This window comes from Trichosurus vulpecula, chromosome 6, assembly GCF_011100635.1.
Source record: "Trichosurus vulpecula isolate mTriVul1 chromosome 6, mTriVul1.pri, whole genome shotgun sequence".
Taxonomy (NCBI): domain Eukaryota; kingdom Metazoa; phylum Chordata; class Mammalia; order Diprotodontia; family Phalangeridae; genus Trichosurus; species Trichosurus vulpecula.
In genome coordinates this window covers 21,519,962-21,532,810 of record NC_050578.1, presented here as the reverse complement: position 1 = coordinate 21,532,810, position 12,849 = coordinate 21,519,962, and the positions used below count along the sequence as shown (strand labels likewise).

The 12,849-nt window shown below is 35.3% G+C and overlaps 1 protein-coding gene across 1 annotated transcript in view; it reads left to right on the top strand.

Annotated features, from left to right (window-relative positions):
- LOC118853341 (28S ribosomal protein S29, mitochondrial-like) overlaps positions 1-12,277 on the top strand; it is a 91,606-nt gene extending 79,329 nt beyond the window's left edge. Inside the window, 3 exon segments of the mRNA XM_036763359.1 lie at positions 11,499-11,811; positions 11,814-12,025; positions 12,098-12,277. Of these exon segments, the coding sequence (XP_036619254.1) occupies positions 11,499-11,811; positions 11,814-12,025; positions 12,098-12,277 (705 nt within the window).
- The last annotated feature ends 572 nt before the right edge of the window (positions 12,278-12,849 follow it).

Here is a 12,849-nt window from a genome sequence, read left to right as displayed (position 1 = left end):
ACTGGGGAAAGGGATAAGGCAACCAGTTTCACAGAAGCAGGAAGGATGAAACATAAGGTCGAGAGGCAAAGAGGCTGAGCAACTGCAGCAAAGACATTGAGACAGAGATATATGGATACCAAAGATCCAAAAGTTATATATGATATGTTGAAGAAAAACCTCAGAAATAGTCATAAAAATGTCACAGAGGTAGTAGTGAGCTCACTTGACTTCTTTGAGACAATGTCATCATCTATATAAAATAAGACACTTAACTAGACTATTATATGATATCTTAAGAATATTTCTACCTCTCAGATCACAATCAGAAGTTCTCACTTGCCTCATGTGGGGATGTGTATCTCTGTTGCAATTGGGGCATGGAAAGAAGTAGAGTGAAAGGAGATTAAGGTCAGAGAGTAGAGGAAACGGCCTTATTAAATGAATTACTGCATAGGCCACTCTCTCCAAGAGAGGGTAGGAATCGAAACACATTTTCATCATTTTTGAGCTAATTGGATGCAAGGTGGTGCTGGCCTCTGAAAGCTGTGACCATTGTACCCACATCTGACCACAAGTTCAAGCAGCCTCCTGTTTCTTTTATTTTAGGTTCATATACCTGATCACAGGGCAGCTAAGGTGGCATAGAACAGCAGAGTTTATGAAAATGCTAAATCCAATCATTATTACCTTGTCATGTAAGGCTTATGAGAGATATATAGATTTAGCATTAAGTGATTAGGACTATCTGTTTCAGAAGAGTTTGTGGGTTGTGGTGATAGTGTAGCTTCTTTAGGGAAAAAATGTTTTATTCATGTGTTTTGATTTTCATACCACAGAGCACTCCCAATAATCCATCTACTATACAATACTCTCCCTCATAACACCATCACCCACAAACTGGAGCAGAAGTTGCACTGATGGAGTACACAACATGGCTCATCTATATGGTTTTTCCCACCCTTTCTAAAATTATTAACCCAAGAATAAATGATAAATATAAGCATTCCAGTATACAGAAATTAACAACACAGGATTTTGTATAAATCTGTGATCTTCTGCTACATACTTTAATTTTTTCACATGCAGTTTTAGATTAGTAACAAAATAATACTTTTTTGTCTCTGAACTTTTTGATTTCTTTTGGGTATTAATATTTTATTGACACTATTTTCATTATCTTTGCATTTCTCTTACTGTCCACTAATTCACTTGTACCTCTGACATAAGCTTTACCTATTTTATTTTTAAGCTGTATCCATCATCATCATACCATTAATGTAATCTCCTATTTTCCATTGATTTTTTTTACCACCAATAGAATAGTTTATGAAAGGAAAACCCAGACATACATTTTTTCTGCCTCTATTGTCACATCATCCAGTCCCCTTATTGACACCACCAGACTTAAATTTTAATTACTCATAATAATTAATAATCTTAGTGCCTTGTGTAAGTTGAGTTAGAGGAAAGGATGTCTAATATAAAACAATGTCTATGTGTGGTCCAAATAATACTGGAAAGAAGGAAGTTGAAGAAATTAGAAGCCAGGATGTTCAAAGACATCAAGGATTGGAGAGGAAGAGATGACAGTCAGGCACTAAACTTATAGAGAAGAGAAAGAAGGATTTGAGGAGCTATAGATGACAGCAACTGGGTGTGAATAGAATAGGATAATTTTTAATGCAGTGATTTCTGAGTAATGATTGTAGAGGGAGAGGCTGAAAGTAGTAGTGGAAACAAGTAGTATAATAATTCCAATATCTTATTAAGCCTCTACTACAGGCCAAGAACTCTGCTTTGCCCCATGGAGCTTACATTTTTATGAAAAAGACAAAGGTACAAGATATACAGAGTGTACATACTAGGCAATATGAGAAAGAAAGGTGCTATTAGTTAGGAGGACAAGGTTTCCTGCAGAAGATGGGGTCTAAGAAAACATGTAACCAGGTTTTATGTTGTCTTCAGGAGAAAGCTAGGTTTCAGGGAGCATCAGATTGTAGAAAAAATGTGATAGCAAGAGCTCTAATATAGAAGGGGAGTTTTATTAACTGTAGGGGAACCAATCAGTCATCAGGCATTTATTAAGTGGTTACACTGTGCCTGGTACTTCACTAAGCACTAAAGATACAGTGAAAGACAAAACAAAAACAAAAGAAGAGCCTTTCTTCCCTCCAGGAACTCACATTCTAAATTTAATCTTTCAGAAGAAGCATAGGAATGAAGAGTAGGGCTGAAGAAATACTATGGATGGATTTTCCATTGGAAGGGGACCATTATCACGGTGGACAAGGGTATTTTTTAAAAGATAATCTGTCAGAGACTGATACTTTGTGGAAAAAACATTTACATAATAAGTTCTTAAAGCTATAAGACCTTTGGGGGATGGCTGCCTGATGACCAGGAATTGTGGTTTCTAAACTTTCTGCATTTATCTAATGATTTTCAAAATTTACTATAATTGCAAACTTCAGTCCCTTAATTAACACAAATCATCAGCTCTAGTTATTTTCACTATCCTCTACTCATCTCCAATGAGATGAATAAATTGTCAATCTCACCAAAATTTTCCCTTACCATATTTATGATGATTCCTGTTAAAGCAAAGTAATGCATTCTGCTGTCTCCTCTTCCTTTAGAACAAATGCTTTGTTTTGAAACTAATTATTTAGACTTTCTTCTTGATATCTCTTGTCTTTAATTGTATCCTTGTCTATCCTAATCATGTGTTTGGGCTCTTCATGTCTCTTTTATGTCAATGAGAATATCAACAAGAATAAATATCTAATATAACATCTCATTTTTATGGTACAAGATTTCACTTCAAACCACAAGTGTATAGAAAATACTCATGGTTAATCAGTTAATGTCTCTGAATGTCTCTTGGAAAGATTGGAAATATTGAGATAGATTGTCATCATTTGAGAAATAATTGAATACAAAATGTTCTTGACCTCAGAAAGGCATAACCATTGCACTAGCACCTGGCTCCTGGATCACAAAGTACCCTGTACTCTTATTTCAGGTTCTATCACAGGTACATATTGATTTTAAAATGGCTTATAGAAGGATGGTTTATCAAAATTCTCAATCCTGTTTTTGGGATCTGTCCAGTGAGAACCGGGAAAGGTACACAGATTTTACAGTAGGGATTATGAAGGAAGAGCTACTTCACAACAGCATCATTCTTATTTCTGAATCAATAATACTTTACTTGGGTGGGGAAGACATTAAAACAGGCTAAATAAACACCAATCCTCTAAATATATGAAAGTATATGTGAAGTAGAATTAGTTGTTTGTTTAAGTCCGTCTTCAGAAAATTTCATAAGTTGGGTCAATGAACATATTTTTTCCCATCTGAAAAGCATACAAAAATGGATTTTCTTTCTCCCTTCTTTCTCTCCCTCCCTTTTTTCCTTCCATTCTCTATCTTCCTCTTTCATTCTCTATCCATCTATGCCTCCCTCCATTTCCTTTTCTTTCTCCCTTCCTCCTTTTCTCTCTCTCTCTGTCTCTCTCTCTGTCTCTGTCTCTCTCTGTCTCTCTGTCTCTCTGTCTCTCTCTCTCTCTCTCTCTCTCTCTCTCTCTCTCTCTCTCTCTCCCCCTCCCTCCCTCTCCTTCTCTCTGTGTGTCTCTCTCTGTCTCTGTCTCTTTCCCCACTCCCTCTCTCCCTTATCAAACACTAAATGTTTACAATGTTTGTTCAGCGACATTTCAATAAGGAGATTGTGATGGGATAATTTTTTCAACGTAGAAAGTGAAAACAGTGGACATATATATTAATAGAATGAAAACAATCTTAGAAAACTGGTTCTTTTGAAAGTGTTGCAGGAAACTTAATTTCAATGTACCTAATTATGTAACTAGGTCTTATTATTTAATTAAATCTTTTGCTCTTCAATATTATTTTGATGATATTTGCCCATGTAATCATTGAAATTTGAATTGGAAGGGGTTTTTGAAATTTTCTAGTCAAACACCTTATTTTACACATAAGAAGATTAAGGCCTAGAGAGATGAAGTGATTCCTTCAGGATCACACACATCATAACTGGTGGAGCCGTTATTCAAACCCAATGCTCTTTATGCTATAGAATCTATTTACTCTAAAAGAGAAGTTCTTAACCTGGGGTCTGTGAACTTAGGTTAGAAATAATGCATCTTTATTGTCAAACACAAGCTGAAATTTAATATTTCCTTCTACTATATTAAAACATTATTCTGAGAATGGAGTCTAGAGGCTTCATTACAAATAAAATAAAATAGAGTGTCCAAGGGTACTTAAGTGATTTGCACACGTGCTAACAGTTAATTATCATCAAAACTGTGATTTAATCTCAAGTTCTTTGACTCAAAATCTACCACTCTTTCCATTCTAATACTTTTTCATTGTTTATAGTGCGTTATAGCTTATTTGTAGGCTCTGTAGATCTTTCCAGTTGCTTTAATTTTCCTTTAAGGTCTTTCATGATTTGCTACTACACAGCTTTTCCAAGCACTCTGGTCTTCCCCAACTTTTACAGTACATACTCTGGTCCAATTTTATTCTGTAATTTATCTGCAGTGTCTATTGGACATGAATATGATGGTGGACCAATTCAATATGCTGTCCAACTAATTGTGTGTCATAATCTGGACAACAGGATTGTTTTCTTTCTCTGCTTGAGCATTCTTATATTGAGAATTAGATCAAATCATTTCTAGTGATAGTGAATTTTAGAAGGCTTTTTTATGATGTAGGACTTGAAAAAATGAACATAATATAATTTTCAAGGAAGTACAAATAGAGGATTTTATCTTCTAAGGGGATTTCCTGTTCTATTTTACCTTTTTGGTAGACTAGTTTTATGACAATGCTAAGAACCTTTGGTGATCACACATTTCCTTGTATACTTCTCTTAATGTTAATAATTAAGGTATGATAAAACAAAAATATCTGGGTTGTGTCAATATTGGAATCTTGTAGGATTTTAACATTTTTATTGAAGGTCCCTTAATATATAAAAGTTTTTAAAACTGCATTTTGCTCTAAGAAACAATTATATAATTATAGTCAACAAATAATAAACACTGTGCGAGCTCATATTTTTGGTACTTCTCAATTAAGTGCTGTTGTAAATCTGTGGTATGCTATATAATATTGGTTCTAAAAGTTTGCCTTTTACCTTCTTATATTTTTTGTCAAGGCTGAAAGCAAGAGCCTTGATTATAAGGGAATTTTTTATTGATACAACTCTTTACTGTATTTATGTTTTAGTAAATTCATAAGTGAAACTTAATGAACTAATTATTTTGTCTTCTTTCCAACTTTTTTCTCTTCTTTAACATCTCTAAAAAACAAGGCTTGATAATAACTATAGTGCATTCACACACATATGTTGTAAAATCATTAGCAGCAGGGAAATTAGGTTGTGTGTGTGCGTGTGTGTGTGTATTTATATTTATATATTTTCATTTGAAACATGGTGTGGCTTAATGGGTTGGAAACTCTGGGGACTCTTGAGGTCTAACACTCTCTCTACGGCTGAGGCCTCCAAGGCAATCAGCAAATCACTTAACCTCTCTGTACTTCCGCTTCTCCATCCATAAAGAAGTTTATTATTAATTATCACCATCAAAACCATGAAAACAATAATGTAAATAGGCTTTAAACATCTTGCTCAGAGTATTTCAGTGCCCTATAAATGGTTTCGAAGGACTATGATAGTAGAGCTAATATAGGGGAAAGCACTTTGTAAATGGCAAAGCAGTATGCCAATGCAAGTTATTTACAAGGTATTCATGCTGACACATGCAAAAAGACATATGGGTTGAAGAATAAATATAAATCTTAGTTATTTGTCCTCTACTTCCTCCTTTCTGATGTACAAAATAATCATTAAATAATACAGTATCTAGACAACTTCCACTGTTACATAGTTTCTCTATTCCCTTAAGAATGCCTCTTTTGTATGGTGAGAGAGATGAGAGCTCTTAATAGCAATTTCCACTTCGAAATGCCTCCTAGATGAAGCCAATGAAAAGAATGGCCGGCACAGGAATTCATTGGCCCACTTGATTCAGCAAAGGCTATTAATGGAAGTGCTCACTTCTTTGCCAAGAAAGCCTCCAGTTACAAGGGATTTTTCAAGTACTAAGGGAGAAAATACAATAAGTACTTTTATTCTTGGAAATGTGTTCTTTATAAAAATACTTTTGAGACACTCAATGAAAGGAAATATAAAAGTGCATGTATATGCACAATACATATATACATGTACACATGTATATATATAATATATAATTTGTGATTTATGTTACATAAACTCAATTTTAATTATATATAGGTATAGTATGCAATGTTATAAACAAATATATGAAACTGAAACAATGTAAACCAAATAAATTCATGGCATTAGTATGTTCATTATATAAAAAACATACATATATATTATACACATACATGGATACATGCATATATATACACAATACACACATATATAATGAACGTACAAAACCAAAAAAAATCTATATAAATGAAATGACAATACTAGTGGTTTTTTCTTTCTTGAGTTAGATAGACAGAAGAACAAACTGATCTTATATAATTTGGAACTATATTTAAGAAAAGTACAGATTATTTTTTAAACAAAAGATATTTATTTTATTTTGTCATCTTTTTTGAATTTTAATATTTTATTTTTCTACTACATGTAAAAACAATTTTAACCTTTTAAAAATAATTTTGCATGCAAATTCTCTCCTCATTCTCTCTGCCCTCCCCCAATAAGTGATTTGACAAAGATTGTACATGTGCAGTCACGTAAAACATATTTCCATATTAGTGATGTTGTGATAAAAAAAAGAGCTAAAAATAATCAAAAACACAAGAAAAATTAAAAAAAGTATGCTTTTATATGCATGTAGATTCTATCAGTTGGAGATAGATCACATTTTTCATCATATGTCCTTAAGAACTGTCTTGAATCTTTGTATTTCTGGGAATAGCTAAATTCTTCACAGTTGATGAACATACAATATTACTATTACTGTGTACAATGAGCTCCTGGTTCTGCTCACTTCACTTTGCATTAGTTCATACAAGTATTTCTAGTTTGTTTTTTTTTTTTTCCTGAAAGCATTTTGTTCATCATTTGCTTTAGCACAATACTATTCTCTTGCAATCATAACACAGCTTCTTAAGGTATCCCCCAATTAAGGGACATGTCCCAAATTTCCAATTCTTTACCATTACAAAAAAAGAGCTGCTATAAATATTTTTGCACATATAGGTCTTTTGAAAAAAAAATCTTTTTTTGTTATTCTCTTTGTGATAGAGACCTGGTAGTGGTGTTGCTGGGTCAAAGAGTATGCAATTTTATTATCCTTTAGTCACAATTCCCAAATTCTGTCCATAATGGTTGAATCAGTTCAGCATTCCACCACTTGTGCATTAGTGTCCCAACTTCCTCACATCCCTGCCAACATTGATAGTTTTCCTTTTTTTGTAATATTAGCAAATCTGATATGTGAGAAGTGTTGTTTTAATTAAATAAAATTAAAATTTGAGTTGTTTTAATTTTTATTACTCTAATCAATAGTGATTTAAAACATTTTTTTAAAAAATATGACCATAGCAGTTGGAACTAAGATGGTGGAGTAAAAGCAGAGACTTGCTTGAGCTATCCCCCAAACCTCTCTAAATACCTTTAAATAATGACTCTTAGCAAATTCTAGAGCAGCAGAAAACACAAAATGATAGAATGAAGCAGTTCTAGCCCAAGACAACTTGGTAGGTCTATAGGAAAGGTCTATTGCAACAATCTGAGAGAGGAGCTCAGTCTAATATGGGCTGTGCCAGCACAGACTGGGCCCTAGTAAACCTGGAGCAGGCCTCAGGGGACTGAATCGCTGGCAGCTGTGGCAGTTTCCAGACTTCTCAAACCACAAATGCCAAAGGAGGTCAGTGGAAAAGCTCTGTTGGACCTGGGTGAGAGAAGAGCATGGTCTGGGCCCACCCCTGGTGTGGTAGCAGTGATGGCAACAGCAGCAGCAGCAGTGATTGCTTCTAGAGCTCTCAGCCCACAGACAGTGGGGGGATTGAGTGGCTGATCAGAAAGGAATTTCAGGGATCTCTTTGCTGGCACTAAAACAGGATTCACTTGCTTTGTCATGCCTGGATCTGGGTCAAAGACATGGGGCTAGAAGGAGTACAGGCATGGCACAACTTGTGGTGGCTGTGGAGAGGGAATCCTCCTCACACTCGCCTCTCCTTTGATCATCTAACCTTAGAAAAACTGAAAATTTACAGATCCCTAGAAATATCTCTGAAAAAAACTGCATAAAACCTCTGAAGCTTGAGACACTACATGCTCCACACTGGAAGCAGAGTTCTACCTTAGCAAGGAATTAAAAAGTTGGGTCACTGGCCTGGAAAATGAGCAAACAAAAGGAAAAAAAAATTAGGCTACAGAATCTTGATTTGGTGACAAGCAAGGCCAAAATATACAACCAGAAGAAGACAACAAAGTTCCTACACCCAAAAGCTCGAAGAAAAATATGAATTGTTTGCAGGCCATGGAGGAGCTCAAAAAGGATTTTGAAAATCAAGTAAGAAGAGAAGTAGGGGAAAAACTGGGAAGAGAAATGAAGGTGATGCAAGAAGATCATGAAAAATGAAGCAAAAGCTAGCTAAAACAGACTCCCAAAATGCTGAAGAAAGTAATACCTTAAAAATAGACTAACCCAAAGGGCAAAAGAGGTCCAAAAAGCCAATGAGGAGAAGAATGTCTTAAAAAGTAGAATTGACCAAATGGAAAAGGAGGTCCCACAGCTCACTGAAGAAAATAATTCCTTAAAAATTAGATTAGAGATAATGCAAGCTAATGACTTTAGAAAAAATCAAGAAATTATAAAACAATACCCAAAGAATGAAAAGATAAAAGACAATGTGAAACATCTCATTGGGAAAACAACTGATTTGGAAAGTAGAGCCAGGAGAGAAAATTTAAAAATTATTGGTCTACCTGAAAGCCATGATAAAAAAAAGGAGCCTAGACATCAATTATCAAGAAACTATCAAGGAAAACTTCTCTGATATTCTAGGACCAGAGGGTAAAATACAAATTGAAAGAATCCACCAATCACCTCTAGAAAAAGATCCCCAAAAGAAAACTCCTAGGAATATTGTTGCCAAATTCCAGAGCTCCCAGGTCAAGGAGAAAATATTGCAAGCAGTCAGAAAGAAACAATTTGATTATTGTGAAAACACAATCAGGATAATACAAGATAACACAGCTTCTGTATTAAGGGATTGAGGGGCTTGGAATACAATATTCCAGGGGTCAAAGGAGCTAGGATTAAAACCAAGAATCATTTACCAAGCAAAACTGAGTATAATTCTTCAGCAGAAAAAAAAAATGGATATCAATAAAATGGAGGACTTTCAAGCATTCTTCTTTTTGACATATAATATTTTATTTTATTTTTCTTCAATTACATATAAAAACCATTTTTAACGTTGATTTTTAAAACATTGAGGTCCAAATTCTCTCTCTTTCTCCCTTTACAACCCCTCTCCCCCATCCCCAGCCACATTGAGAAGACAAGCAATTCAATATAGGTTATGCACATGTAGTCAGGCAGAAGGTTTCCATGACAGTCATGTTGTGAAAAAAAAAAAACATAGACTAAAGGAAAAAAAAAACCTCAAGAAAAAATAAAGTAAAAAAGTATGTTTCAATCTTTATTCAGATACTCTCAGTTCTTTATTTGGGGGTGAATAAGATTTTTCATCATAAGTCCTTCATAGTTCTCTTGGATCAGTGTATTGCTGAGAATAGCTAAGTCATTCACAGGGCATCATCTTACAATATTGCTGTTACATTTAATACAGTACATTTCACTTTGCATCAGCTCATGTAAGGCTTTCCAGGTTTTTCTGAGAGCATCCTGCTCATTGTTTCTTATAATATGAGAGTATTCCATCATAATCACACACCATGGTTTGTTCAGACATTCCCCAATTAATAGGCATTGCCTGAATTTCCAATTCTTTGCCACCAGAAAAGAGCTGCTATACATATTTTTGTACATATAGGACCTTTTCCATTTTTTATGCTCTTTTGGGATATAGACCTAGTAGTAGTATTGCTAAGTCAAAGGGTTTCATGGGCTTTCAAGCATTCTTAATAAATATAAAATAATAAATACATAATATATATATATATAATATATAATATGTATATTATATATAATATATAAATAAATAAATAATATTAAAACTAACTTATAAATAAATAAATATGAAAACTAACTTTCAAATATAAGAATAAAGAGAGCATAAAAAAGTAAACAGGAAAGAGAAATCATAAGGGACTCATTGAAGTGAACTTTTTACATTCCTACATGGAAAGATGATATTTATAACTCATGAGACCTTTTCAGTATGAAGGTATTTGGAGGGAATATATCTAGGTCTAGATTATATATATATATACATATACATATATACATATATATATATATATATATATATATATATATATATATATATATATATGTATACAGAGAGAGAGAGAGAGGGCACAGGATGAGTTGAATATGAAGCAATGTTTTCTAAAAAAAGAAATTAAGAGGGTGAGAGAGGAATGCAGTGAGAGAATGAGAAAAGGAATGGTAGAATGGGGAAAATTATCTCATGGAAAAGAGGCAAGAAAAAAATTTTAACATAGAGAGGGAGAGGGGAGAGATAAGAGGGAATGAGTTAACCTTACTCTTATTGGATTTTGCTTAAGGAAGGAATAACATGCACACTCAATTGGGCACAGAAATCTACCTTACCCTACAGGAAAGGGGAGGGGGAGGAGATATTGGGAGGGTAAGAGAGTGTATTGCCGATCAAGATGTGCTCTTAGCACTTATTCAACCTAGTGCCCTTGAAGAATTGGCCTTTGTTTCCTTGATTAAATTAGGAGTCTTTGATGACCTTGCCTCAAGGGAAAGTCTAGTTTACATGGGTTTGAGTGATGTATTTGTGACATCAGAGGCTTTTAAACCATTTGGGTTTAAGTTGCATTTTTGTGACGATTTTATGTCACATGGGTGAGTAGCATGTGTGTCTCACCTTTGACCCTGAAGAAGATATATAAAACCAGAGGTTGGCTTTTTTTTCAGAGCTCTGAGCCACAACAGGAGTGATGTGTGACTTTAGGCAAGCTGTTGTTATACGAGCTCCCCAGCTTTGAAGAAAACCCCAGTGTTCAGACTTTGTTAAACTCTGGTAACTATGTATTGAGATTTGAATCAGACAAGGCCTGTGTGTTGATGTTTATAATTTGTTTGCATTTGCCTCGAAGTTCAGGGGGCTGATCTTTTCCCCTGAACTAAGTGAATGATATGTGTACACTGGATTAAAGTAAGATTGTTAACCCCTTAATGTTGCTTTCCTTAGTAAAGCAGATTAAAACAACCTGTGTGCTGGTTGTTGTTGGTTTTACACCCCCACAGCAGCTGCTGGCCTAATTGTTGAAACGGAAGGGCACAGGAAAAACTCTTACTCTTTGTCACACAGTTAATTTCTGTGCAAAACAGAACTGGCTGATAATGCACATTCCAGATGCTCACTGTTGGGTGGAAAATTGTCAGGATTGTCTGGAGTCTGCCTACAACAATGAACATTATGATCAACCCCTGAAAGCCACAACCTGCCTAAAGAATTTCAAAACCTCAAATGAGAGGTTCCTGAACCAGATCAAAATCCAACAGAAGTACATCTGGAACAAACGGGAAAGCATAGAGGAGGGCACACCCCTTGGAGAAGTAGTTGAGCAGGGCCTAAAGGGAGTGAAAAATGTGATGCTGTTGGAATTGTGATGAAGGAACTTAACAGGCAAAGTTCTTTGGGTTCCTTCTGCCTTCTGGTGGTGGTGAATAGTGTCAATACTCTCTGGGGGAGGACCACATTGAATAAAGAAGACAAAAACCTGGTTGCCCCAGAGGAATGGACACTTATTCATAATGTGAAGAAAATAGTAACCAATGATTGGCACAGAGGGGCTATCATGGTGAGTCTGAGCCAGACTGGCTCTCTCTTTAAAGCCAGAGTTGCCTATCTGCCCCAGGACTTGCTAGGAAAGGATGGTTTTGATGACCTAGACCCCTTTGTTCCCATCCAAGTTTACAATTATACCCCAAAAGAGTTTGAAAGTTGTATTCAGTATTATTTGGAAAACAGGTGGCTTCAGCACAGAAAAGCTCATACAGAAGAAAGAATAAAGGAGCTACTCTTCCTTAGTAACTCTAATCCTGGCAGCTAGAATGACTCTGTGCTTATGTCTAAATCATGCCTGTCTCCATCAGTCCTGGTGGTTGGTACATGTTGTTTGGAACCCACAAGAAATGTCTTCCTCCAGAAGCAGCCAAGGTCCTCTGTCTGGACAGATCCCAGGGCTTGGAGTCCAGAGCAGGCATCTAGAGCTCAGAGAAGAGTCTTCCCAAGATAGCCAGACTTCCTGTCCAAGTGACTGCAGCAGCTAAAGATTCCATCCCTGGTCTTATCATTTGTGTCAAAATGTGAACATTGAACATTGTTCTCAGAAACAGGATTCTATGATCCTTCCCTCTTAAAAAAAAATGTTTTTCTTAAAAGAATGTCATTGGGGTTATAATGCGAGAAACACTAGCTAAGCCTTAGTGTTCATGGTGAGCTTGTATTGGTGCCTGCATGTCCTCAGTTAAAGAGAATTCCTAGATCATTGTGTTTTCTGTTTACATTTAAGTTCAGGAGGTGATGACAACATCCACTCCTTTTTGGCCTGCCCCTGACATAAACTTAGCCATTTTCTTGTTTAAAAAAATGAATGTTAAAACAGTTTTTGAACTCCTGAGA